The sequence below is a fragment of the Eptesicus fuscus genome, chromosome 11 (assembly GCF_027574615.1).
Source record: "Eptesicus fuscus isolate TK198812 chromosome 11, DD_ASM_mEF_20220401, whole genome shotgun sequence".
Classification (NCBI taxonomy): domain Eukaryota; kingdom Metazoa; phylum Chordata; class Mammalia; order Chiroptera; family Vespertilionidae; genus Eptesicus; species Eptesicus fuscus.
In genome coordinates this window covers 85,096,228-85,122,455 of record NC_072483.1, presented here as the reverse complement: position 1 = coordinate 85,122,455, position 26,228 = coordinate 85,096,228, and the positions used below count along the sequence as shown (strand labels likewise).

General features: G+C 49.6%; 1 protein-coding gene across 1 annotated transcript in view; it reads left to right on the top strand.

Moving 5' to 3' along the window:
- The first annotated feature begins 592 nt into the window (after positions 1–592).
- Positions 593–26,228, top strand: part of LOC103290550 (aldehyde oxidase 2) — a 61,254-nt gene continuing 35,618 nt past the window's right edge. Inside the window, exons 1-14 of the mRNA XM_054723074.1 lie at positions 593–646; positions 3,132–3,189; positions 5,174–5,270; positions 6,241–6,349; positions 6,714–6,840; positions 7,072–7,133; positions 10,454–10,543; positions 12,813–12,893; positions 14,879–15,023; positions 16,471–16,563; positions 20,226–20,377; positions 22,026–22,119; positions 23,577–23,686; positions 25,534–25,718. Of these exons, the coding sequence (XP_054579049.1) occupies positions 593–646; positions 3,132–3,189; positions 5,174–5,270; positions 6,241–6,349; positions 6,714–6,840; positions 7,072–7,133; positions 10,454–10,543; positions 12,813–12,893; positions 14,879–15,023; positions 16,471–16,563; positions 20,226–20,377; positions 22,026–22,119; positions 23,577–23,686; positions 25,534–25,718 (1,457 nt within the window). The remainder of the gene's footprint in view (positions 647–3,131; positions 3,190–5,173; positions 5,271–6,240; positions 6,350–6,713; positions 6,841–7,071; positions 7,134–10,453; positions 10,544–12,812; positions 12,894–14,878; positions 15,024–16,470; positions 16,564–20,225; positions 20,378–22,025; positions 22,120–23,576; positions 23,687–25,533; positions 25,719–26,228) is intronic.

Below are 26,228 nucleotides of genomic sequence, written 5' to 3'. Positions count from 1 at the left end.
GTTGCCTTGACTACATCACTATTTTCCAGTGGACCAATTCTGTGGGTGGGGAGGAAGTAGGAAGGGTAAAGAGGGGCTGGGTGGACACAGCACCCCACACCTCCACTTTAGGGCACAGACTGGAATTGTCCATATGACTTCCTACAAGGAGACATTTCTGCAATTAGAATGAGATCAGAGTAGGGGAAAGTGGGAGGTCCACTTCTCTCTCTTTGAGAAGAAGGAACCCATCCAGGGGCTGAGGCAGTGTACAAAGTGGGTTTAAGCTTAAATGGTTGTGTATGGTTTTCACACTGAGGCCCTCCAACCTCAGAGTAAGCAAGAAGAGGTGTGGGCCATGCACAGAGCAAGCTTTGAAGCCAGGATTGGTGGGAGGCAGAGTGAGGCACAAGGTAAGAGGCGGAACCACACAGGTGCTCTAGACTTAAAAGGCCACGAAGCCAAGGAGTCTGCTCTCTGGACTCCAACTGCCAGCTTCCACCCAAGGAAGGATTTCAGTGCTTGGACCTGAATCCTTTGTGCTCAGTCCCGTGGCTGGTGCCAAAGAGCATACCCACCTAGAACTGTAAGGTGAAACCTGTTTACAGGTGGGATGCTTGGCCTGTCGCGATCCGATGAGTTGGTTTTCTTTGTGAACGGGAGGAAGGTAAGTGTTGGGTGTTACGACCAGGGCTTGAGACAGCAGGAAACTACTAGCTGGAGGGGAGCCTTTGTGGCCCATTTGGGTTGAGACCCCTCCAGACAGGGACAAGAATACAGGGACTGGAACCCATACTAATTTGGCCTGAATTAGATAATTCAGTCACGGCTCTGCCTCTGGGATGTGGGGCGACAGTAAAGCATTGGGGTTAATCGCATGTGCCTCGGTATCAGTCTTGGTTCCAATCCAGCTCTGCCGTTTACTGTATAAACTTATGCAAGTTACTTCTCCTCCCTGGGCCTGGGAGTACCCTTCTCAGAAGCCACTTGCTGCGGCAGTTGTCAAGATTAAAAGAGAGGTGCTTCTTTCACTGATTAGGACTCCCCTCCAACTTGTAAATCACTGAGCACTGAGCCTGATACACCGGAAGCTCTTTATCTAGTAGCATATGTTGATCCTCAAACTCAGGAGGAGAAACAGAGCTTCCTTTATTTTTCTCTTTATCAATTTAATGTTTTCTGCTGAATCTCCATTATACAGAATTGGGTAAAATGTAATTGCAGTCCATATTGAGTCCCTTCTTTCCCTGGGCTGTGGCTAAGTTCCAGGAGGAACCTATATGACAAGGAGAGAGGGTCTCCCTTTGTCAGTCTCCCTGGCATCCCTCCCTCCAGTCCTCATTATCCATCCACACTGTCAACCCTCAGTGCCCAGGCCCCCCTCCTCTCCTGAGTCCCTCTCTGGTCCTTAATGGGACCATTAAGCCACCTCCCAAGGCAGATGACTTCTCTTGGGTCTCACCACCTGTCCATTAGGGCCCCTCATCTCTCTAGTCCCATAAACCTAATTGGGATTTGGCCATGTTCACCCACTGCCCACCCCAGGGCTTGGATCAAGAAAGGAGACAGAACATAGAACCTCTAAGTTCTCATCATTTCCCTTCTAATTCTCCATCCTGTATCCAATCTCCCCAGCCAGCAACCACCAGACATTCTTCCAAAACTATCACTTATGAGCTGAGCCCTTACTCGCTCGTTCCACTGCCTTAGACTTCAGAGGCTCCTTCCTCTATTTTCTGTTCCACATCCTCTGTGAGTCATGGGCCCCAAACGAAGTGGCTACAACTAGAACAGGGAATAAGTTGAGAGTTGGAGAAAATATAGATGTGTGTGGTGGGGGTTGGAGTCAGCTAGATAATAAAAACATTATCCAACCACATTCTCAGTAGATATTTTTGAAGGACCTGGGGTGGAAGGAAAGTGCAGAGGAGGGCTTCTTCTTTTGTTGACCAGGAGCCCCCTAGAGCTCCAGAAAGCAGGTGAATTTATATATACATATATTTCAGAGAGGAAGGGAGAGGGAGAGGGAAACAGAAACATCAATGATGAAAGAGAATCATTGATAGGCCGCCTCCTGTATGCTCCTCAATGGGCATTGGGCCTACAACCCAGGCATGTGCCCTTGACCCTTCAGTCTGCAGTCCGGTGCTGTGTCCACTGAGCTAAACCAGCTAGGGCACGAAAGCAGGCGAATTTTAATATCTCCACTTGGAAGCATCTTCCTGTACTCTTTTTATTCCCAGAGGTCTACACTAGGTCATGTTTTTCTTCCAGGGAGAAGGGAAGATCCTAACATGATTAGCTGTATCTGTCTTTCCTCTGATTCAAGAGAATGGCTGGAGGTGTTTGCAGGACAGTCAAAGGAAATATCCCCAATTAAGCAAATGAGAGAGAAGCACCAAACAAGGTTCCTCCATGGCTTTTAGGGATAAATCCCCACTTTTTAAGGTGAGGGAGGGAGAGATGCTAGGGTTCCGCCAAAGTCACCTGGACTCCTGAGCTGGGGCCACAAGACTCACCATCACCGCTCACCACACTGGCATGCCCTGGGGCCTCTCCTGATGACAGCAGCCCTCTCTGCCGCCCCTTCCTGCCACCAACTCTTAGGATCCCTAATGTTACTAAATGGACTCCCCACTAGAAGTGTCTCAGAGGAACCGGAATAGAAACTCTTCCTACCCAGCTTTCTTCCCTCCAGGATCCTTCATTAAACACACACACACACACACACACACACACACACACACACACACACGAATGCATATATATACATACATATACGCACATACACAACATCCAAGTCTCTCCCAGGTTAAAATATTTCAAGAGTAGAAAAGACTTGGTTGGAAAATTCCACAAAAATAGATAGTAGATCGGATCGAGCAGGGAGAACACAGCCCCAGGGCCCCTTGCACAGCAGCGGTTCCAGCTCTCATCACCTCACAGAGCATAGTCGCCACACTTGCTTGGTGAGTCTCCTGCTCTGTAAATGTACGTGAAGGTCGTTTGCCGTCAGAGCACTAAAAAGCAGGAGCAGGTGAAATCAGGACTAATATTTTACCCCAATCCCTGAATCCAGCTGGCCACGACAGACGTTCCACTGGGTCATTGATTCAGTCCCCATAATAATCTCTTTTCTGGTTTCAACGCAGGTGATAGAGAGAAATGCGGACCCAGAAGTCACTCTGCTGACCTTCCTACGAAAGAACCGGACCCTTTTGACCAAAGTCTTGGCTGTGTCTGTGTTTGCCTTGAAAGTCAGGCCTGCTGTGATTATGAGAACTAACCAAACTCTCCATCCCCAAAGAGTCAGCCCCTTGGCCCTTGCTCTCTCTTTGCTTTGGCAATGGTTTTAAGGATATTAAGTTAACTGGGCTATTTACAGAGGATGAGGTTTCCCCAGAGTTTCTCATATCTTGATTTCACAGCAGTGAAATAGAAGCCTAAGCTCTTTATTTCAGCACTAATTACTCCTTTAAGAGCCTTCCGGTCCTGGGAGGGCGGTTATGTAATAGAGGCTAGTGTTTCATGCACCCTGCCCTAGAAAGAAACCAAGTTTTCCAGATTCAGGAAGAACATGTGTCATAGAAAAAGATCTATGTCTGTTTCCTTACAGCAGATTTTCCCTCACCATTTTATATTCTGAAATTTAGGTCATCATCATGGCCAACATATTTTAACAGATAAGTCTGATGGGTCACTCAGGGATGCCAAAAAAAAAAAAAAAAAAAGACAGAAATTGCAGATTGAGGGAATCGGCCACTAAACTAGTGTTGGTTAAAGCTCACCTGGATTTAATTAGTTGTCAATGTTTGAAAATTAGGAAATCCCATGGTTTTGAATAACAAGATTTTTAGCTTCTCATGAAAAATGGGAAGCTAGTCATTCCTGTGTGGTAACAGTCTGGCTTAGCAGTAAGTAGGGACTGTCCCCAGGATGCTATGGAAAGTGGGACGTGAGCTCTCCAGGTACACCCAGCCCACTCCACTGGTTCACACGACCTCCCTGAGAAGCATTTAAGGTTATGACAATTTAAATGAATAAGCCCTATGGCTTTAAAAAAAAATAAAAGTCGGTGATTCCAAACTCTTTTTAGCCAGTCTAGTTAAGTATATCCAATCCCCTAAATTTTGTGGAAATGGACCACAATTAGGGAGAAGGCTGACGAAAGAGAGGGAGCAGAGGCTGAGCCTAGACCTGGACTTGAACCTGGACCAAGCAGGAGCAGGACATTCAAGGTGGTTTATGAAAATAAGGGTGGGGGTCTTCTCCGAATGCTCAGTCACTGGCATTCAAATGTAATACAAACTACTGGGCAAAAACTAGTGATACATTGAACTGCTCACAATAAGTTCTCTCCCAATTACGTGATTAGAACCCAGAAGAGTATCCATAATGAAATAGACTTTTTTCAAAGGGTTTTTTGCCGGGGTTCTTGTTCCAGCATTACAAAGGGTTCAGCAATCTGGAGGAAGGCTGTGCGCAGATTAAGTAGGAGTCCAAAGACAGAAGATAATTTTGAAAGGCATTGGGGGTCAGAGGAGCTTCAGCTAAAGGAGCTAAAGACTCCCCTTGTCTCAGGACCCTTGATTTTTATTGACACAATTTGTCCTAAGGCAAGGTGGAGATAATACACTTCAAAGGGTAGGGTTTACAGAAGCATTGTCAGATTGGGGAATAGCCTACAGCTGTTCAGGTGTTTGGCCAACAGGAGGCAATAACATGTAGATTGATATGCCCTGAGCTGTCTGGCAGCAGACAATCATCCTATTCAGGTTTGGGGGGAGTACCGTTTAGCCACTCCAACAGGTAATTATATATGTGACTCAGCCCTTGTTGAGCCCCCAAGTTTCATCAACCTTTTGATAAAACTCTTGTAATTATGACATGCTGGAATTGGCTCCTGGCACTTTTATTTTTATATCCACTATCCTCTAAGCTGCTTATGATAAGCATGTGAAGATGACGTGGGTATCACTTTCCCTCTTTGCAAATGAGAAAACAGGCAGGGAGAGGTTAATAGAATGTGTCGCACAGCTGACACGGTATGGAAAGGTCCTTACTGAGACCTGGAGGTGAGTGACTTCTCAGACGTGCATCCCCGTCTTTCCTTGCTAGAGACACCCTAGGGAGGCAGCTATAATGGAGGCCACAGGCCCACCTGGGCATCTTTTCCTTGACCACCTCCCTCCAGTAGGCCTCACAGGAACCAAGTATGCCTGCGGCAGAGGAGGCTGCGGCGCCTGTACCGTGATGGTGTCTAAGTGTGACCCTGTGTCCAAGAAGATAAGGTATCCTGCCCAGAAACCCAGGGCTAGGGGAGGGTTTTATTTCTTTGCCAGGCTTGTATATTCTCATCTCACAGCTAAGGAAGATCTCCAAGGACCTCCCAGCCTCGATATTTCACTATCTCTGGATCTTACACCCTTCCAAAAATCTGATAACAGCTGTGAACTGTCTTCTCAGAAAATACATTAATTAATTACATTTTTGCACAACTTTCAGGAAGATCATGGGCCTCCCACGGCCCATCTGTGCATCCCAAGTTAAGAAACCCCAATTTAGACCAACCACTCATTTTTCAGATGAGGAAACTAAGGCTCAACAATATGTAGTGACTTGTTTAAGTCATGCAACTAGTAAATCATAAAACAAGGACTTGAACCCACCCTTTTTGGCTGACACTAATGCCCTTCCTACTGTTGGGCTAGACCAACCCATAATCCCATCCTTAAATTAAGGACTAGATTCCAGAACTTCGGCTGTTCCCAAATCCACTGGCCCAAGAAATGTCTTCAGAACAAAACCATCCAACATTGTTGAGCGACCTTATACAGGGAAGTTAAAATTAACAAGCAAAAAAAAATTTATGAATATGGGTAAAAGGCATAGATGAGCCTTTTGCCTATTATGGGGTCAATGTCCTAAGGAATACCTACTGAAGTCCAATATTACTCCTGGTGACACAAGTCCATTCCCATTGAGTCCAGACCCAGGTAGTCTGTTCTGGGCTTGGAAAGTTTTCTGACGTTCGGAATGCCCATCTTTCTCTAGAGGATCCCCACTTCTTGAAGATAGCACTGAATTAGCAGAGGGGACTTTAAATTCTTCCACCTGTCCCCCCGTCCAATTCCCCATTTCCCAGGCTGAATGATAGGCCTGGGGGGTGGGGGGGTCCTGCTGCCCTTCTTGGTCCCCAAGTTCCCCAGGAGGCAGGACCGTGTTATTCCGCTTGATTTTCCTTGTACTTCTCATTCAAAGACACTTCTCCGTCACCGCATGCCTGGTGCCCATCTGCTCTCTCTATGGAGCTGCTGTCACCACTGTGGAAGGTGTGGGAAGCATCAAAACCAGGATTCACCCTGTGCAGGTAAGAGCACATGTTAACATTCTCACTTCTTGATCTTTTTACTGCTGACTTGACTGTGCTTCCTGGGGCTTCTAGGAGAGATCTTCTCACTCTGGGAATGGAGGCTGCATGCTGCTAATTCCCAATGAGAAAGATCTGGGCATTGGAGCTTGAGAAATGATTATAGTGATAGAAAATGGCTTCTAAGTCACTTCTTCCTGGAGCAAAGTAGGAGAGGGGACACTGGCCACCTCTGATGGAGGGGAGATGTGCACTGCTTAGGGAATGAGCTCTACCCTGACAAGGGAGATGCAGGGTGTGGAGCCTGGTGAGAGGTGGTGGCAGCAGGAAGGCAGGGCCTGTGACCATGTATGTGTCCTTGCAGGAGAGAATCGCCAAGAGCCACGGCACGCAGTGTGGGTTCTGCACCCCTGGGATGGTGATGTCCATGTACACACTGCTCAGGAACCACCCGCAGCCCTCAGAGGAGCAGCTCATGGAAGCCCTGGGAGGTAGGTTTGACACGGAGAATACTCACCACCCCCAAGGCCAGGGGGGTGGGAAGTGTGCCTCAAGCTGCTCCACCCCATCCACAGTGTCACCCCAGCCCCACTCAAGGACCCCCTTGGTTGTTTCTAAAGTAGCTGCAGTTCACCCCGGAGAGAAGAATGGGTCTGTTTTAACTTTCCAAAGAAACCAGTAAAAACAAAGCCTACTGACGCTCATGCCCCTTGTTTTATCAGGTAATCTGTGCCGCTGCACTGGGTACCGGCCAATTCTCGAGAGTGGAAAGACCTTCTGCATGGTGAGTAGTAAGAATGACACTGACCGCTGGTCAAGGCTGGGAATTTAGGAGTTGACTTTTTAAAACCATCTAAACAGATTATAAGAGAGAAAAGTGAGTTAGCTCCAGCTGACTCAAGGGAGTTTTAGCTATTTGTTGAGGACAAGGTAAACGTCACCCCTCCTTTGATGTCCCATGTCACACCACAGAGGGAAGCCAGGTGACCTAAGCAGACATCTCCCATGATAGTTAAGTGAAGCATTAGAGCAGGACAGGTAGGAGGGCTGCAGTGAGCCCAAAGAGACAGGCAAAGGCATGGAGTTGGCTTTAGAGAGCCAGCTTTATTCCAAGAATCCAGACCAGCTGAGAGTGTGAGCAAACAAAGAAGTCAAATATGCAGAGCAGAACCCAAAATTCACCCCAGGCACAGAAGCACAGGGAGCTTCCTCCACAAAATGAGGGTACCTCACTGGGCTGCTGTGAAGATCGGGTGGGAAATCATGGCCAAGCGTGTAGCAAAGTCTTGCTTGGCACTTAAAGGAGCTCAACCAATAGTTACTACTGTTATTGCTGACACTGTGAATAGAGATTGACGGGGAGACCAGCCAGGCACCTCCGATGGCCCTCTCCTGAGGGCAGGATCGATGTGGGCAGTACCACCCTTCGACCCACGCAAGGAGGACCCCACACTTTGAAGGGCCCCTCACTGGTCCTCCTTCAGCCACTCTCAGGAAGCCATGGGTCCAAGGTGACTTGTTCACCTGAAGCCTTCACCTCTTTTCTAGACCATGATCCAGGTATGGTCTTGACCCCATTCCCAGGCCTGACACAGCCTCTCCCCAAGTCCATCTTCCTAGAGCAGATCATAGCAGCCAGTGTGTGCACCTAGGCTGAAGGATGGCCAACAACTGGTGTTTTGGGGGAGAACAGACAGAGCGTGGACAGTCAGGCTGGGTGCTCACACGGTGTTTGAGGCCCCTCGCTGCAGAACCAAGCCAGGCTGGGCAGAGAAGGGTGCAGGGCCTCTGTTGGTTCTCTTGCTGCTGCAGCTCCACAAACAGTAGATGTGGGCCTGGTCCCACAGAGCCAGGCCAGTCCCCCTTGCACACCCGTCCTAGACTTTTGCCACATGGAGAGCCAAAGATGACAAGCTGAGAAAATCAATAGCTTGTAAACTCATCAAACTGCTGGTGTAAATGGAAAAGCACTTGTGAAACACAAACGCAGTAAAGCAGCTTAAAGGAAACCTCTCTCCCTGTGGGGATAAAGGCAAGAGTGTAGTCAGAGACCCACCCTGCAGCCAACAGGCCCCAGAAACTTTAAGGGGTGAAAGGAATGGACCTCTAGTGGGGCTACATGAGGTTCCTAGCTAATAGGCCAGGAAGACTGGCTTGTTCTGTCATCATTGACCCATGGCCCCTCCTGGGAGCTCTCAGAGGACTGAGTAAACGAGGGAGCATTGTGAACAGAATCAGGAAGCTGGCAGCCTGAGACAGTTGAGCAGAAACAGAGAACTTGGGTATCTGGAAGGTATTTCCTTAAATAGTTAGGGAAAATTATTTAAGGAAGAGGATACAAGAGGTGAGTTAGGGGAAAATGGAAAATAAGGAGCTGGCAAATGGAAACCTGCTTTAAAATTCATTGACTGTCCATTTAGTCCCAGTGAGCCCCATGCAGAGCCCAAATGTCTGGTTACCAAAGTGGTTTTCTTTATCCATCTTTCTTCATGTTTTTCTTTTATTTTTTAAGGTCCTTATATAAATGATAGCATTCAATGTTGTTGAGTCTTATATATGCTAGAGAATGGATAGTTATTGCCTTGAAAGACATCTTATTGATTAATTCTAGCACTAGGATTTCATCTAAGAAAAAATTCAGAGATGTGCACAAAATTGTACAAGCAATAGACAGAAATGTTTATTATAATGTTATTTATAATTAGAAAGTGTAGGCAAGACCTAAGTATACATCAATAGCAAATTTTACAAGTATAAATCCAGAAGATGGATTATTATGCAATCAGCAAAATTATATTTTAAAGCCATTTTAATGACATGGAAAATTACTCTAAATGAACAAATAGGTAAGTAAATAAACAAAACAATAGGCAAAAAATGAACAAAAAGGCAAAGTAAAAAGTTTATTGTATTAAAACATAGTATCATTATATATTATGTAAAAATATTGCCAGTGAATGTTCATAGCAGCACAATTTACCATATCTAAGATTTGGAAACAGCCTAAGTGCCCATCAGCAGATGAGTGGATTAAAAAGCTGTGGTACATCTACACATTGGAATACTACGCTGCAGTAAAAAAGAAGGAGTTCTTACCATTTGCAACAGCATGGATGGAGGTGGAGAGCATTATGCTAAGCAAAATAAGCCAGGCAGAGAAAGATAAATATCACATGATCTCACTCATTTATAGAATATAATGAACAACATAAACTGATGAACAAAAATAGATCCAGAGACAGGGAAACATTGATCAGACCATTAAACCTCAGAGGGAAGTAGGGGAGGGTGGGGGTATGGGGGAGAGATCAACCAAAGGACTTGTATGCATGCATATAAGCCTAACCAATGGACACAGACAACAGGAGGGTGAGGGCATGAGGGGGGGTAGGGAGGGTAATGGGGGAATAAAGACACATATGTAACACCGTAATCAATAAAGAAATTAAAATAAATAAATAAATAAATATAAAAATATACCTTTATTTTAAAAAAATATTGCCAGTGAAATAGGGTAATAATAGTTTATTTCTTTTATGCTTCTCTATAGTCTATATTATTGTTTTATACTATAACTAGAGGCCCAATGCACAGATTCATGCACCAGTGGGGTCCCTCAACCTGGCCTGCAGGGATCTGGCCAAAACAGGCTCTCTCACGTCCCCTGAGGGGTCCCAGATTGTGAAAGGGTGGTTCTCGGGTGATGCACCCCAGAATCAGACTCCCTCCTCTCTGGTTCTGAGTGCATCACCCGAGAACTGCAGCTGCCAAGTCACCACAGCTTGGCAGCTCCTGCATTGAGTGTTTGCCCCCTGGTGGTCAGTGCATGTCATAGCTACCAGATAGATGGTCAGACAGTTGGACAGTCGCTTAGGCTTTTATATATATAGATTAGATACTTTGTATATCTTATATATAAGTTTTATATATTCCATATGTATCATTTTACTTTAAAAATAAAGTAGAAAGAATAAAGATCTTGTGGTGATCCCTTTTCCAATAGAAATTACCAAAAGTGACGAAAAATGTTGTCTCATTTAAATTGCACATGCCCATTTACCTATAAAAGCAAGTTTCTCATCTCAAGGCATTTCACCTTCTTAGGAGTCGAATGGCTGTCAGCAGAAGGGAGCAGGAGAATGCTGCTTGGATCAGGGAGAAAATGATTTATCCTCACTCGGCAGGAGCAGCGACGTGAGTCCCTGTGTTCAATTTGTCCTCTCCCTGAGAGCACTGCTCCACACCGGCTCATTAGTTCTGATGCTCATTCTCAGCTTTGTTCCAAATGTCCCAAGTGCCTGCACAGATAAAGCACTTGTCATTTGGGAGGCAGATTAGGGAGTGACTCAAAGTCTGTGATCTGGCTATCCTCTTGGCTCTCGGGGAGCCTGAAACTAAACAAAAGCCCGCTCAGGCCGGAGAAGAAAGAACCGCCCCAGCAATGACCTCAATGATGAGTCCCACTGGGGGAGGTGGGTCTCTGTGCCTGGCCCTTGGCTTGCAGTGGTCCTCTATCGCTGTGTCCCCTCCTTTGTATGGAGGGCACTGCAGCCTCGGGGGAAGGGGAGGGAGCCCATGAACTCACTGGAGTCGTGGTGAGTTCACAGCCCCAGGGCTGGAAGGTCAGCCTGAGATGTCCCAATCGCTGGCTTTGCTCTCTCAGAGACACTGGTTTCCAAATAGACTCACTGCCAAGTTCTTAAATGAATTATTTAGAGAAGCCGGAATACAGGATAGATGAGGAAATCCAAGAGAACAGTCGGCCTCAGAAGAAACTGAGTCCCTCGAACCTACCTTATTCCCATTCTTGGCCTCCCACTGTCCCTGCATTTTGGTCTGAAGAAGGCGTGCAATGAACAGAAGGGTGTTGCAAAGGAAAATGGCTGCACCCCGTCCCCAACCCCATGAGCATTTCACAGAGAATTAGTGCCTTGCAGGGATCAGTACATTCGAAAGTCTAATTCTCGATCTGGTGGCCTTGGGTATTCAACCCAGGCTCTGGAAACCACCTGACTTACTTTAACCAACTGAAAAGAACATGGTGGGCCCTGATATTCCTTTATAAAGAGAAACACAAATATGAAGTAGACCTTATGATCATTGAACCCCATGTCCCTTCCCTGCAGAAAGCACACACAGGAAGTCACAATTCGAGAAGTTTGCTTGGTGAGCTTGGGTGCAGAGCAGTTGAATTATCTTAAGGGTCACATTATAGAAGACCCCCTCTTCCACCAGGGTAGATCAGACGTCTGCCCAGACCCGCTCTTCTCTGGGAGCTGTTAATATCTTCCACTGGGTACCTGTTAGTTCTTGGCCCAGCACCTGTGAGGGGGAACTTTTAATTCCTCATTATGTTTGTTTTACACTTTAATTCTCAGACGCAGTCTTATTTCTAGGTTTTAGAGATACACCACATCATTGCTCCTAGGTACTGCCCACACTTCTAATCCCAGCTAACGCAAAAACTGATCCTTCAGGTGCTGGCCTGAAATGCTTCAATCCGGGGTCCTACTCAGAACCTTTACAAGGAACAATGGCATGTTTTCTCTCTAGATCCTGAGAAGACCTCAGAGACAGAAAAAAATGGACAGTGTGAGATAAATGTCAGGCCATTTATCTAAGTGTCACAATTACCCTTCAAAATATGCATTATTTCCATTTAGCCTTTACAAGGAAGAACCTTTCCCTAGGGAGGGTCGGAGTCGGGGCAGAGCTGAGAATGAACCCAGAGCTGTGTGCCCCCAACTTCTCACCAGGCTCTACTCTCTTACTCAGACCTCCAGCCCTGCACCCACAGTGCTTCCCCGATTCCCCTCACCTCCGCGGGAATGTTTTCTGGGAATAAGTGTTTCCAAAGCCGAAACACTTTTTATTTAGAGAAGATTACAGTTTGGGTAACTTTTCATTGAGGTTTTGTTTCCTAATCGTTAAGATAGAGATGATAATTTACCTTCTTTGCACAGTTGTTGGGAGGATTAAATAAATGACTAATATGTAAAGCACTTGGGGAAAAGCATTCCATAAATGTTACCTATTGTTGTTAAAATTAGTGGAGTGTGCATGTGTGTTTACACAGGGGCATGTAGATGTAATTTTTTCTTAAGCCACAGGACTTCTCGGAGCTTTTAGCATTTTGAATACTGACTTGACAGATGAGAGGATAGTGGTTTGAATCCCAAACTTACTTAATTTCTGCTAGTTTTTCATAGACTCTCTTGATGTTCCACAGGGTACTGTTTGAAGTATCTCATAGAACACCCTTTTCTTCAGTATCATACTAGTGGTAAATCAATATTTCTTTCTTACAATAAAATTCTTAACACAAATTGGTTTGAACCATTTCCCATAAGAAGAGTAGGAAAGTTATTACTAAGTTTGTTTTGCCTGATTAATGTAAATCATTGGGGTGCTGTTCCCCGTCGAGCTGCGCTGACCGAGCCCTCTGCTTCTGCCCTTTATAAAGATTTCCACAGAGTTATTTGCGAAAGACGAGTTCCAGCCCTTGGACCCTACCCAGGAGCTCATATTCCCCCCAGAACTCTTGGTAAGATGAACCGGGTGTTTTATGTGTTGTTTAAATGTCACTGGTTATAAACTCAGTTGCTCAAACTACCCTTTCCTTCCTGTGAAGTTTGTCAAATCATGGAAATGTTTGATCAGATCAACATGCTTGTCCCTGCTCAGCTCACCAAGCCCTGCTGGTGCCCTCAACACACTCCCCAAAGCCTCGTCTGAGACTATTTCTTAAGTGACATCATCATATGTGTCTCTGTTGACTGTCCCAAGCCATACAGCTTTGCCCAACCTCTCACTTGGTCTTTCTGGCCACTCCAGTACATTAACCCTAAGGAGCACTTTCAGCCACCCACCCCCTCTCCTCACCCTCTAGCAGCATCTCCATCTGTCCTCTCGGCTTCCAATGGTGCAGTTCTACAGAATCCCTCATTCTGAAGGGGTGCTGGTGTATTTATCCATGCATGTGACAGCTATTTATCCTTCAGCCATGTGTCAGGCACTGCTCTAGGCACTGAGTATGCAGCAGGGAACAAAGCTACACAAAGACCTGGAGGAGTCTGTGATCTGGTGGGAGAGACAGACAATTAGCAAGATAAGAGATACAAGTGAGAAGGAAGGAAAATAAAACAGAAAAGAGGAATAGGATGCAAGGGGTTGCAATTTTAAATACTCAGTGAATGGAAGACTTCTCTGAGAGGTAACATTTGAAGAAAGTTTTAAAGGAAGGGAGGAGCCAGCCACGAAGATACATGGGGGAAGAGCAAACAGTGGGCACAGCAAGCGTAAAGGTGTGAAAGATGGGCGCATGCCCCCCAGATGAAGGGACAGAGCAGGGACCAGCGTGGCTGGGGGCGGGGGGCCGGGGGAGGGGGGGGGGAAGCAGGGGCACAGACCATACCCGACTTATGGGTTTTACTCCCTGTGAGATGAGAAGCTATCAGGAAGGCTGGACAGAGGAGGGGTATCTCCTATCAATATTGTCACGGGATGTGAGGTCAAGCTGGCTGCTGGGATGGGAGTAGCCTGAGGAGGGGCAAAGGGAGAGAAGCAGGGAGCCCAGTCAGGGTGCTGATGGGGGTGCTGGACCAGCTGCCAGGGTGCAGGTGGTGAGCAGCAAGTGGAGTCTGGAGATGCTTTGGAAGAAGAGCAGACAAGATTTGCTGGTGGGTGTGATGTGGGTGTGGGACAGAGAGGGGACAAGGCTGACTCGAGGCTTTGGGCAGCTGGAAAGTGGCCATTTACGGGGAAGGAGACCTCCGGAGGAGCAGAGCATTCTTCCTTTGGGAGGATTCTTTTTGGGCCTTGGAAGGGGGTGAAATATGAGGATCTTGGTGTGAACATGTTGAATTTGAGATGCCCATTACACATGTAAGAGCGGACATTGAGTACTCCTTCAGGTACATGAGATTGGATTTTGGAGGAAAAGTCCAGGCTGAATATATTAACTTAAGAGCATTAGTATAGTTATGATTTTTAAGGCCACGGTACTAAATTATGTTGAAGTAATCTCACCTGAAGGGCCAATGTCAGGTGCCAGTTCATATTGTCACTTGTCTCTGAAGAGCTACATAAAAACCATGTTAAGCTAAAGGAGTAAATCTCTAATGATGGGAATTCAGGCATTAGCTGAAACCAGTTTGGCTCAGTGGATAGAGCGTCGGTCTGCGGACTCAAGGGTCCCAGGTTCGATTCTGGTCAAGGGCATGTACATTGGTTGCGGGCACATCCCCGGTGGGGGTTGTGCAGGAGGCAGCTGGTTGATGTTTCTCTCTCGTTGATGTTTCTGGCTCTCTATCCCTCTCCCTTCCTCTCAGTAAAAAATCAATAAAATATATATTTTTTTTAATTTAAAAAAAAAGAAAGAAATTCAGGCATTAGCCGACAGGTGTCAGGAGTATCTTTTTGGTCGAGTGGACCTCAGGACCCCTGGAATCTCTAGAGGAACATGCCTCCACCCGGGATCTTGCCTAACCCAGGAAGACAGGTGTGCACTCCCTTGTCATTTGCACGTAGAGACTGGCAGAGAACCCAGAAGAAAGAACCCTGACCTTTCGTGGAGAAAGGGTTACCTGGATCTCCCCTGGGACCCTCAGGGACCTCCTGGAGCTGAAAGTGAAGCACCCGGAAGCGCCTCTCGTCCTGGGCAACACCGCGCTGGGTGAGCAAGTGCAATGGTGCTCCGGCCGCCATTAATGCCACGCTGCACGTACACCCCTCCTCTGCCCTCATCTCCAGGCACTGCCTGTTTAGGAGGAAAGCCTCCTCCTTTAAAATAAAAATACTACATGTTAATAATATATTACAAAATATACGATGACATTATATATAAATAATATAATACATATGATTATTCATATCTATAATAATAAAAGTGTAATATGCTAATTAGACTGGACATCCTTCCAGACGACCTTCCAGATGAAGCCGAGGCTGTGAGGGAAGCCTGGGTCCCAGGTGCCAGAGGGAAGCCTGTGCCGGCAGCTGGGGGAAGGAAGGCCTACACTTGCATGAATTTTGTGCATTAGGCCTCTAGTAATTATATATAAATTATACATATATGAATTATATATATTATAGCAATAATATAAAAATATAATACAAACATATCATATCATATCATATCATATCATATCATATCATATCATATCATAATGGTCTCCAAAGTTGAAGACTCTAGGAGTATTAAGGGTAACCCCTTGAGGTGTGGGGGGAAAAGTATTAGAGGTTTGAGGTTGTGGGTTTTTTTACCATTTACTCTATCTTGTTCTCTTTTATATTATTTTTGCAAATAGTGACTAGATATAGCAGAATTTTATTAAGTATTATGGGTATATTAACAGTGTGCACCCAGTTATCATCCACACCCAGTTTAAGAACGAGAACTTAACCACGAACTTTGAAGGCCCTGTGTGCCCTCCCTAATCCCTCCTCTCCCCTCCCTTCCCAATCCCTTGCCCTCCCTCGCTCCCCTCCCTTCCCTTCCCTTCCCTTCTTCTCCGAGGCACTTATCAGCTGGAATGTGGTGCTGGTCAGTCCCTTCCATGTTTTTACAGGTTTACCACATAAACTTCAATCCCTAAGTAAGACGTCATCTAGTTTTATGTACTTTTTGAACTTCACGTAATTATATTGACACGGTATTATGCTTCTGCAGTTTGCTTTGTTCATTGAACATTCTTGAGCTGAGATTCACCCACATGGTTGCATGTAACTGTGCTAGATTTCATGGTATGACTGTGGCACAATTGACTCATCCATTCTATTGTTGAAGGACATGGAGTGCTTTCCAACAATAGCTTTGAATATTACAGATGTTCTAATATATGTCTCCTGGTGCCCACATGCAAGAGTTTTCTAAAAACCTCTCATCCATTTACTTCCCGTTTTTATATAACCATGCAGTGAGTGCATAAATAAAAACATATATTGGGAGCATAAGTGCTATAAATTTACTTGGCTGGGCATATGCCCACTGCTTTCACCTCTATATACATGTATTGTCAATTTTTAAATTAGTATCTGAACATTTTTATGAAAAACGTCCAATGCCCAAAAAAAGGCATTTTCTCTTTCCTAACTCTCTCTATAATATATTTACTTTTCAGGACCTGCAATGAAATCTCAAGGACATGTTCACCCAATTCTCCTCTCTCCTGCGAGGATTTCAGAGCTGAGTATGGTGTCTACAACAAGTGAGGGTGAGTTCCTGGTATTCTTATAAAACATCAGTGATCCAATCCCTGCACTAAACTTCCACTTGCCAAATAGTTTGGAAAATCCTCATACACTTGTCTTGTCTGGCCTATTTCCAACTCTTCATCATTTTTCTGATGTGCTGTACATCCCACCATGACGCTTTGCTATCAAAACCTTTGCGCAGACAATGAGGTATTCAGATGACATCATTCAATACCTTGTAGGCCCCTGAAGGACTCTTGCCTGTTAGATGGTGACCTAGAGACAATACATTTGCAGTGTCACTTGGATGGGAAGACAGCAAGAGAGAACGGCTGTTACCCATCAGTTGGTTGAATGGTCAATTCCAGGGACTGAGGACATTTGCAGGGTGAAAGCAGGAGAAATGTTGTCTGGCACTCAAATACTATTTTGTCTCCTGGAGACAATGGCAAGAGGCCAAGTGGGACAAAGACCTGCCTGGGCAAGCACCCTGGTCACTCACAACATCCGAAAGAGCCCACTATGTGCAGGTATCATCAGGCAAGGTGGCTCTCACAGCGTAGAAGGAAACATGCAAGATGTTGCCCTCAAGATGCAAAGTTCCTTTGACAAAAGGAACTTTATTTTAGTCTTTTCTGCATCCCCCAGAGGTTCTAGCCTATAAGCAGACGCATATGAATACTGTACATGCATATAAGTGCTCAGTCGTTGACTTACTGGGGGAAAAACACACACACACACACAAATGAATGAGTTGGTCAGGAACTTGAATTTGGGATGCAGAGGAAATGATAACTTCCTGGACTTCAGCAACAAGGAGGTTGGCTGAACTGAAAGCAGGCCACGGTGTGTTTGTGGGGGTCAGTGGTGGGCAGTGGAGGGGACCTGTCTTGGCTGTATCACCTCCATCCAGGAGGCCTAGCTTCCTGGCCTTTAACCATCGTCAGCCAAGCTTAGACCGTGCTGCAGACTAGCAAGCCCACCTTCCCCAGCCTCACCCCAACCATGGGCAAGGGACGGGACCCTTCCTGGTTCTGCTCAGCACCAGGGCTTCCCAGCTTCAGCCTGGGACCACTCAGGCAGCACGCCTGCCTGCCACTCGGAGAAGGAGATGAAGGGGACCAGTCTGCCCCGCTGAAGCTGGGTCTGTTTTTTTCCGGATATTGATTTTAAGCTCCTTATTAAGAAACCAGACTCAGAGGGAACCTTTGACCCGCCCCCCTTTCCTGCCCAAGAGATTCAGACAGAGAAACCCGCTTCAGGAAGGAGAGCTTAGGAGGTCGCGCTGGCCTGAATTAACTGTGGTAAATAGAGGTCTTCAGACAGGGGCCTGGTAGCCAGATACCCGCTGTGTCCCATTTTTTTCTAAGTCGCGTAGCAAGAATTCTCCTGCCATGCGTGTTCAGCTCTCCCTCAACTACCTGTAAATCGCCCATTCTCATTTCTGAAATCTAACACCTCATTCTCCCCCTTTTCTCCTTTGTCCACGTGTCTTATATACCCAATGGAGCCTCGCCATCTTTGGAACTTTTTGCCCATGTGAATTCTCCATATGCATATATTAAAACTTGATTTTTCTCCCGTTAATCTGTTAATTTAATTATTAGCCCAGCCTAGGGAAAGTTAGAAGATGGGAGGAAACGTACTCTTTTTTTCTTTTTTTTTTAGCTCTTACAGAGAGTGGAGGAAGAGAAAATAGTAAAACGGGTGGGTTAGGAGTTTAGACAACTAGTTTAAGCACAAGGTTCAGATGGAAAGCCCTTGCCTAATCTTCACCCCAGTCACCCATATTTTCCAAACTGCTCTTTAGCACCACAACCCTGACCTCAAACAGATCTTAGAATAAGTACCTGGAAATCAGCTGCTGTTTGAAAAAGGGGAAAGCTTTCCTGCATCCTTCCTATCACTGAGCCCCTTATACCTGCCCCTGAGGGGGTTCTTTAGGGCACAACTCGCAATCCTCAGTGTAACTCCAGGCCCTCGTGTGATAGATGAGGAAGCCGAGAAGCAAAGGGACAGTGCACTTGACCAAGGTCTCTGAACTGGCTGGTGGCCGAGCCACAGGTCTCCCGCTTCCAAATCAGAGCTCCTTTGTTACTGCCATTCTCCGTCCCCCAGGCCCACCCCCAGGCCTGTGTGATTGGCTATTGGAAGGGACCCGACCACTCAGTTTGGATTCTGCCGGTAAATTAGAGCCAGATTCTGCAATCTGAGGCAACAAACACACGTCTTCCTGGGGGCCTCTTAAAATTAAAGTGTGAGTGCCCTCTAGTGGCCTCCAGCGATGTTTCCCAGGATTCTCAACCTTTTCCTAAGGCCCAAGAGTGAAGGACACTGGTGGGGCTGGGTAGTCTGGGGCCACATGTGCCCCCCACCCCACCAGCACCCCGGAAAATAAATTCCTGTGATGGCATATGTTTGTTCAAATGTTGCATGCTCACCTATATCATGTGCATGTTCAGCTCATTATACCTTTTCCCCTCAAAATCTTTAGCACAATAAGTGCTCCAGAAAGTCACCGCATCTTTGTCCCATAGACGCAGGGACTCCGAGAAGCATGAGTTAAAACAAAACCCACATCCTGAGACTCAATCCAAGTTAAAGCTCTTCAACTGCACTGGAATGCAAGCTAGGTTTTGTGACCAAAGGAGGAATACAACATGAACATAAGGACAGTAAAGAGATTCTCTCCGTATAGTGGTGTCTTGCTTAGCACAAAGCAGGGAGTGATGTGAGCAATGGAAGTGGCCAAACTAAAGTTCCTGTGGCCCTGAAATGCCATCAGATGTATCCCCCTTAATTACAAAACATCTTTCTATAGCTTCACTGCAGTTACTCAGGAGGAGGTCATGGAAAGTTCTAGTAGGTCTGCTGCCTGCTAGATGTTCCTGTCCTTCCTTCTCTCTAGCTTCCAGTCCCTTGCATCTGTTTGAACAAGAATGTAGACCAGCCCTCGCTGGTTTGGCTCAGTGGATTGAGCATCGGCCTGCAGACCGGAGGGTCCTGGGCTCTATTCTGGTCAAGGGCACATGCCCTGGTTGCCGGCTCGATCCCCAGTAGGGGGCGTGCAGAAGGTAGCCAATCAATGATTCTCTCTCATCATTGATGTTTCTCTCTCTCTCTCTCTCTCTCTCTCTCTCTCTCTCTCTCTCTCCCTTTCTCTCTGAAATCAGTAAAAATATATTTTTTTTTAAAGAATATAGACCAACTCAGGTGTCCTAACCCTGGCTGCACTCCGAGAAGTACCTCAGAGCCTTTGAGAAAGCCTGAGGCCCAGAGATTCTACTTAAGTTGTCTGGGAAGGGGCATCTGTGCTGTTTTCGAGTTCCCGGTGATTCTCTGCGCAGCCAGCGTGGAGAGCCGTGTGCTAAACAAACACTCAGGCCCTGGCGTCATGGTGACCATTCAGCGGCTCCTCCCAGGTCCCCTGTAAAAACGACTTGCTGTCCTGACCGGTTTGGCTCAGTGGCTAGAGCGTCGGCCTGCCGACTCAAGGGTCCCTGGTTCGATTCCGGTCAAGGGCATGTACCTTGGTTGTGGGCGCATCCCCAGTGGGGGTGTGCAGGAGGCAGCTGATGGATGTTTCTCTCTCATCGATGTTTCTGACTCTCTATCCCTCTCCCTCCTCTCTGTAAGAAATCAATAAAATATATTTAAAAACAAAAAACGACTTGCTTTCCAGGACTGACCATCGGCGCCAGCTGCAGCCTGGCCCAGGTGAAGGACATCCTGGCTGAGAGGGTGTCCGAGCTCCCAGAGGAGAAAACGCAGACCTACCGAGCCCTCCTGAAGCACCTGAGGAGCCTGGCGGGCCAGCAGGTCCGGAATATGGCGGTATGTCCTCCGGCCCAGCCATCGGGCACATGGCACCTGGTTCTCAGTCCCTCTGGGATGCTGAAATTGGCATGGGCAGAGCCTGTATGCACAAGGGTCTCAGCGGGCACGATAAATCAATGTGTAATGGTTAACCAACATTGCTTAATAACAGACGTAAAGGAGGATTCGAAGTCAGGTTGGATCCAATAGCCTCGTTGCACTGTGGGTAGGAAAAGGACTTCGTGGTTTTCCTGATTTTATGAGAAAACTGTCAAAGAACCCAATTTCGCCTGAGGCTGCATTAACGGAAGCATGGGGCCTGAAATAAGGAGGACAGCCTTCTCCGCTGCAGACGGTTAGACCACAGCTGGAGTGCACTGCTCAGGCCTGGGAAACACGGTTTAAGGTCGGGTTATTTGTGAGAAAGCAGGGAAGACATGGTTAGGTTTTCAAAACATGCCTGCTCCCTCTCCTACATCCCCCAAACGGTGTGTTAGAAACCCTTAGGATATAGAGAATTGGAGAAGGAGCACCTGCTTCCTTTGAAAAAGCTCTTCAAGTGATTTCAAAATCCCCGACAAGAACCCCGACGCCCTGGAGCCTGGCAAGGAGACGATGCAGGAGAGAGAGGGGCTGGCCACCGCGTCGGGAAGAGGACGGAGGGGGTGGGACAGTCAGAGGGACCATGAGAGCTGCCTTCAAATATTGATCGGCTCCAGAGGACGATAGATTCACTCCCGATGATCAAAGGCAGGCGTCCTCAAACTACGGCCCGCGGTCCACGTGCAGGTGTTTTTGCCGTTTTGTTTTTTTACTTCAAAATAAGATATGTGCAGTGTGCATAGGAATTTGTTCATAGTTTTTTTTTTAAACTATAGTCCGGCCCTCCAACGGTCTGAGGGACAGTGAACTGGGCCCCTGTTTAAAAAGTTTGAGGACCCCTGATCAAAGGGATGGAAGTATAACCGACAGGAGGCCAATTTCAACTCAGTGGAAGCGAAAACTTTAAGCTGTCCACAGAGGAACTGGGGTTCCCTGTCCTCACCAGTGTTACCGCCCAGACCACAGCAACGCGGCTGGTCACCATGGACTCCGTCACTAGGAGGGGCGGAGGGGAGTGAGGTGAATGGCCAGTCATTGCTCTCCCAAGTTCTGAGACGCTACAGGCTCAACCCACTCCGAGTGGAGTCTTCCAAAAGGAGGAAGGCACCCACTCTCAATGGCATGGGTGCCCAGCACCTTGGCATGCTCACGGGAATTCTGCAATGTGGCCAAGGCTGGGTGAGGGTTGAGGGGGTCCAGAACTGGCCCCGGAGCCTCGCTGCTGGGGTTTGAATCCCACTCCGGCCCCCTTCTAGCTGGGAGACCTCTGTCAGGCGTCACAATTTCTCTGCGCCCAGGGTCTTCATCTGTAGAATGACTCTGTGGAAACGACGTCCATCTCACAGGGCTGTTGTGAGGATGAGTGGATGTGTGGGAAAAGGGGGACAGCGGGTGGGACGCCCCCAAAGCTACGGGAGTGTGGGTCCCCATCCCTTCCTCTCCGGGCGCAGGGCCTCCCGGGCAGTGTGAACTGGTCCCCCTGGGCCCTTTCGCACAGGCAGGTGCCTGCGGGGGGCGGAGGGCGCGAGGGGGACTGGCCCGGGCTGTACCGCTCTCTCCGCAGTCCTTAGGGGGACATATCATTAGCCGGCACGGCTATTCGGACCTGAACCCAATCCTGGCGGTGGGCAACGCTACCCTCAATCTGGTATCCGCAGGTGAGCTACCCCAGAGCACTCCGAAAGCACCTCAGGATTCTCTGTCCTTTTTAAAGGCTCCTCTTTAAGTCGGAGCCCGGGTCTCTGGCTCTCGGTGCCCCGCGGGGAGCGCAGGCTCCTGCAGGAAGGCACGTGCATGGGGTGGCACTACCCATAAGCACAGACACCCACCCTGGAACCCAGCCTGTCTGATTCCGAACGGGTGCACCCGCCTCTTCCCCCTCAGGCCGGCTCCCCAGGGCCTCTAACTCCCCCTCCCCCTCCCTTCTCCCCTCCTTCACGCACAGCCCACCACACCCCACTCCGGCTGTCCACCCCACTCAGCCCATCCACTATTTACCCCGCCGTGGGCTGACACGGGCCCAGGCGCTGGGGTCAGGGGAGCAATCACAGCTGCCCCGTGGGAACTTCACGGTTGAGTCCGACCCGGAGTTCTATCCCAGGCCCCATCCCTGATCGGTGGGAACCCAGAGTGCAGGGAGAGCCGTGGGGGCAGGGAACAGCGCTCCTGTCCCCATCAGCTTTGCATGGCAGCCCTGACAGCCCTCGGCCCTTTGGCTGAGTCCTCCGGCCCGTGGTCCAGGACGACCCCAGTTGACCCCCAAAGACCAGGAGAGAAGAGACCAGACTCTGGGGCGTCAGGATAGGAAGGGCAGCTGGGCAGCAGCCGCCTCCTGCACCGGCCGCAGGAGTGGAGGGTGACTGACACGTCCTTCTCCTGGGCTGTTGCTCGGTCGTCACCCCGGCTTCAGGTCTCTGTCCTCCCAGCTCTGCGAAGCACCCGCCCCGAGCACAGCCCAGCTCCAGAAGGCCAGGCCGTGGGCTCGCTGACCAGCCCCAGGAGGGACCGAGGTCAGGGGGATCCTGGGAGCTCCTGCCTCCTCTCCACGCCTGTTCCAGTCGGCAGGGTGCTGCTTGTGCCAGGAACGGGACCCCGTCAGGGTCTCTCGGCTGAGGAGTGATCTCCTCCATGCACTCCTGCGGCTCCACAAACCCCCTTTGAAAGCCCGAGGGGACGGGGGACCGGTCAGTGGTAGCGATGGGGCTGAAAGGAGGTTTTGTGCAGTAAGCACGCAGGGCTCCGGCTTAGGGGCCCAGAGCAGCAGCAAGAACAGAAGGCAACCCCAAGGCCTGGAGCTCTGTTCCCGGTGCGGACGAACCCTGTCCCAGCGTCAGGACGCCCTCCCTTGACCGCGGAGTTGACAGAGTCGAACCGGCCTCTGCTGAGCAGTGCAACCCGCACAGGCCCGGCAGCGGGAGGCCGGCTCCCACAGCTCGTGTGCGAGGGGGTGGATGTCCTGCAGCTGCCACCACCACCCCCATCCTCCCGACCCCGTCCCCCTACCCCCGTTGGAGGGACAGGGGAGTCCTGACTGTCACACGCTCTGCCCTCCTCTCTGCCGCTGGCAGGGACACTGGCTCCCTGCTGCCTCTGCAGAAATGTCATTTCCCCCCAGGAGGCGCCCGGCAGGTCCCGCTGGGCGAGCACTTTCTGGCCGGGCTGGCAAGCGCGGACCTCAAGCCAGAGGAGGTGTTGGAATCTGTGCATGTCCCTCACTCCCGAGAGGTAAGGCCCTGCCGCTCCTGGCCGCTGCTTTCCCTTTTCATCGCCGAATCCGGCATCTTTACACGAAGCAGAGGAAGGCGCGGGAGCCATGCCTTCCTGTCCCCCAGGGCAGCCGGTGGGGGAGGTGTTGTTGCAGCTGTGGGGTGCGGCTGCCGAGCCTGCGGTCGCCCTGCTTCCTCCTGCTCTCTGACCCACTCGGGAGGGGAACCGCCCTGACGGGGGACTGAGCGTCTCTGCGGGACCCACAGGGACAGGGAGGCTGGGCCGGCCTCCACCTCCCGCTCCAGCCAACCCCCCGGTTCACAGAAGGTGAGGCCTCCAGACACCTGCCCACCCAGCATCCCTGGGGGTGAGGCGGCCACCCCCCAGCTACGGCGGGGCCTCTGTCCTCACTGTCCCCTGTGCCTCTCCCCAAAACTGTCTGAATCCCAGAGGACAGTCTTCCCAGAGAGAAACACACATTCACACTCACACTCACACATACTCACTCACACAATCACACACACACACACACATACACACTCACACACTCACACACACTCACACATATTCACTCACACACACTCACACACTCATACACACACTCTCACACACTCACATACTCACACACACTCATACACACTCACACACACACAAAACACACACACAGTCACACACACTCACCCAATCACACACAACACACACACACAACACACACACACACACTCACACAATCACACACACACACACATTAACACACACACGCACACACACTCACACACAACACACTCTTACACACACACTCACACACTCACACCCACCCACACTCACATACACACTCATACGCACACACACTCTCACACACACTGATCCAAAGCTGGGTTGTGCCGGAAGTCTCAGAGTAAGGCACGCTGTCCGCCATGCATGCCCTCCACATGTTTCCTGTGGAAGGAAAACTCTGAGTGTGTTCCCAGTCACTGTGCCTGGGTGGAAAGGCCCCGGGCAGAAGGCCTCGCAGACAAACCCGGCACCCTCGGGGCCACACAGCTGGAAACACTGGGGACGCGGGCCATCTCCATGCCCACGGCAGCACCAGGGTCCCGGGGCCGAGAGGTCGGCGGGCAGCGTCGCCCTCCTGACTGCCCCTGACACAGGCTCCCCCGCCCCCCGTCGGAAAGTCCACTTCGCCTCTCGCGAGCCGTGCACAGTGGAAGTGACGGTTTCTGCAAACCAAGAAACGCGGCCGAGCTCTGTGGCACGTTGGGCAGGTCACATGGAAAAGCACTGGCGTGGAGCCCGGCCCACAGGGCTCAGGGCTGAGCGCCGACCTGTGAACCAGGAGGCCGCGGTTCCATCCCGGTCAGGGCACATGCCTGGGTTGCGGGCTCGGTCCCCATTGGGGGGCACAGGAGGCAGCCGATCCCTGATTCTCTCTCATCAGTGATGTTTGTCTCTCTCTCCCTCTCCCTCCCTCTCTGAAACCAATAAAAAGTTTAAAAAAATAAGTATATATATATAGTAGAAGCAAAGCAAAGCACTGGTGTTGGGAGGGCCCTCCATCCTCGCAGGGGACACGGGGCCTGAAGACCCCGGGAAGGGCACCTGGAGAGATGACACATGGAGAGGAGCCAGCCGTTCTGTCCTGGCCTCGGAGGAAAAGGGTGCATGACCCCGTTCCTGGAGGAGGCCGGGCATGGGGAGCGGGGGGGTTCAGTTTGAAGGAGAAGGCAGCCAAGTTGCCCTCACAGGTGCCAAGTGTCCTTTGTGTGCCTCTCCGTTGGGGCCAAGAGATGGATCAGTGGCGCCGAGAGGCAGAGACCGTGCTCGAGGCTGACACCGAGCGGCTGCCGATGGCCTTGCCTCCGCAGGGGGAGGTGGTGGCGGCCTTCCGGCAGGCGCAGTGCCCGCACCACGCCTGGGCCCACGCGAACGCGGGCATGCGGGTCCTCCTCCAGGCGGGCACCGACACCATCGAGGACCTGAGCATCGCCTTCGGGGGGCTCGGGGCGGCCACCGTCGGCGCCCCCCAATCCTGCCAGCAGCTCCGAGGGAGGTAAGCGGTGAGCCCCGCGCCCGAGGGGGGACAGACGTCAAAGAAAGGTGGAAATTTGGCTCAGGCGAGTGTGGGTAAAGCCCGGGAGAATGGAAACTCCTGTGTGTGGCAGCACTGCCTGTTCTTTCCATAGTTTGGCTAAATGAATCAGACCTTTCTTGGCGATGATTAAGTGGGTGGCACTTTTTGGGCGAGGAATACAGCAACTAAGATGGCGAGGACTCCTCCAGCCCGGGCTCTGGTGACACCAATACTCCAGCCAACGCACACCCGGCAGCGTCCGCGTGGCACCCCACCCCTCTGCTCAGGGGCCAGCTGTCTCTTCCTCGGTGAAAGCCACGTCCGAGGCTGAGTCGTGTCCAGTTCACCGTGGAACTGGCCCTCGTGGTCTGTTTATTGAATGCCAGGTTCCGGCCTGCTGTGACCCTCAGCCCACTCCTTGCCTCGGTGGTCCTGAAGGGCTTGGTTAGGTGGTTTCTAGACTCCCGGCCAACTCAATAAGGCCCTGGC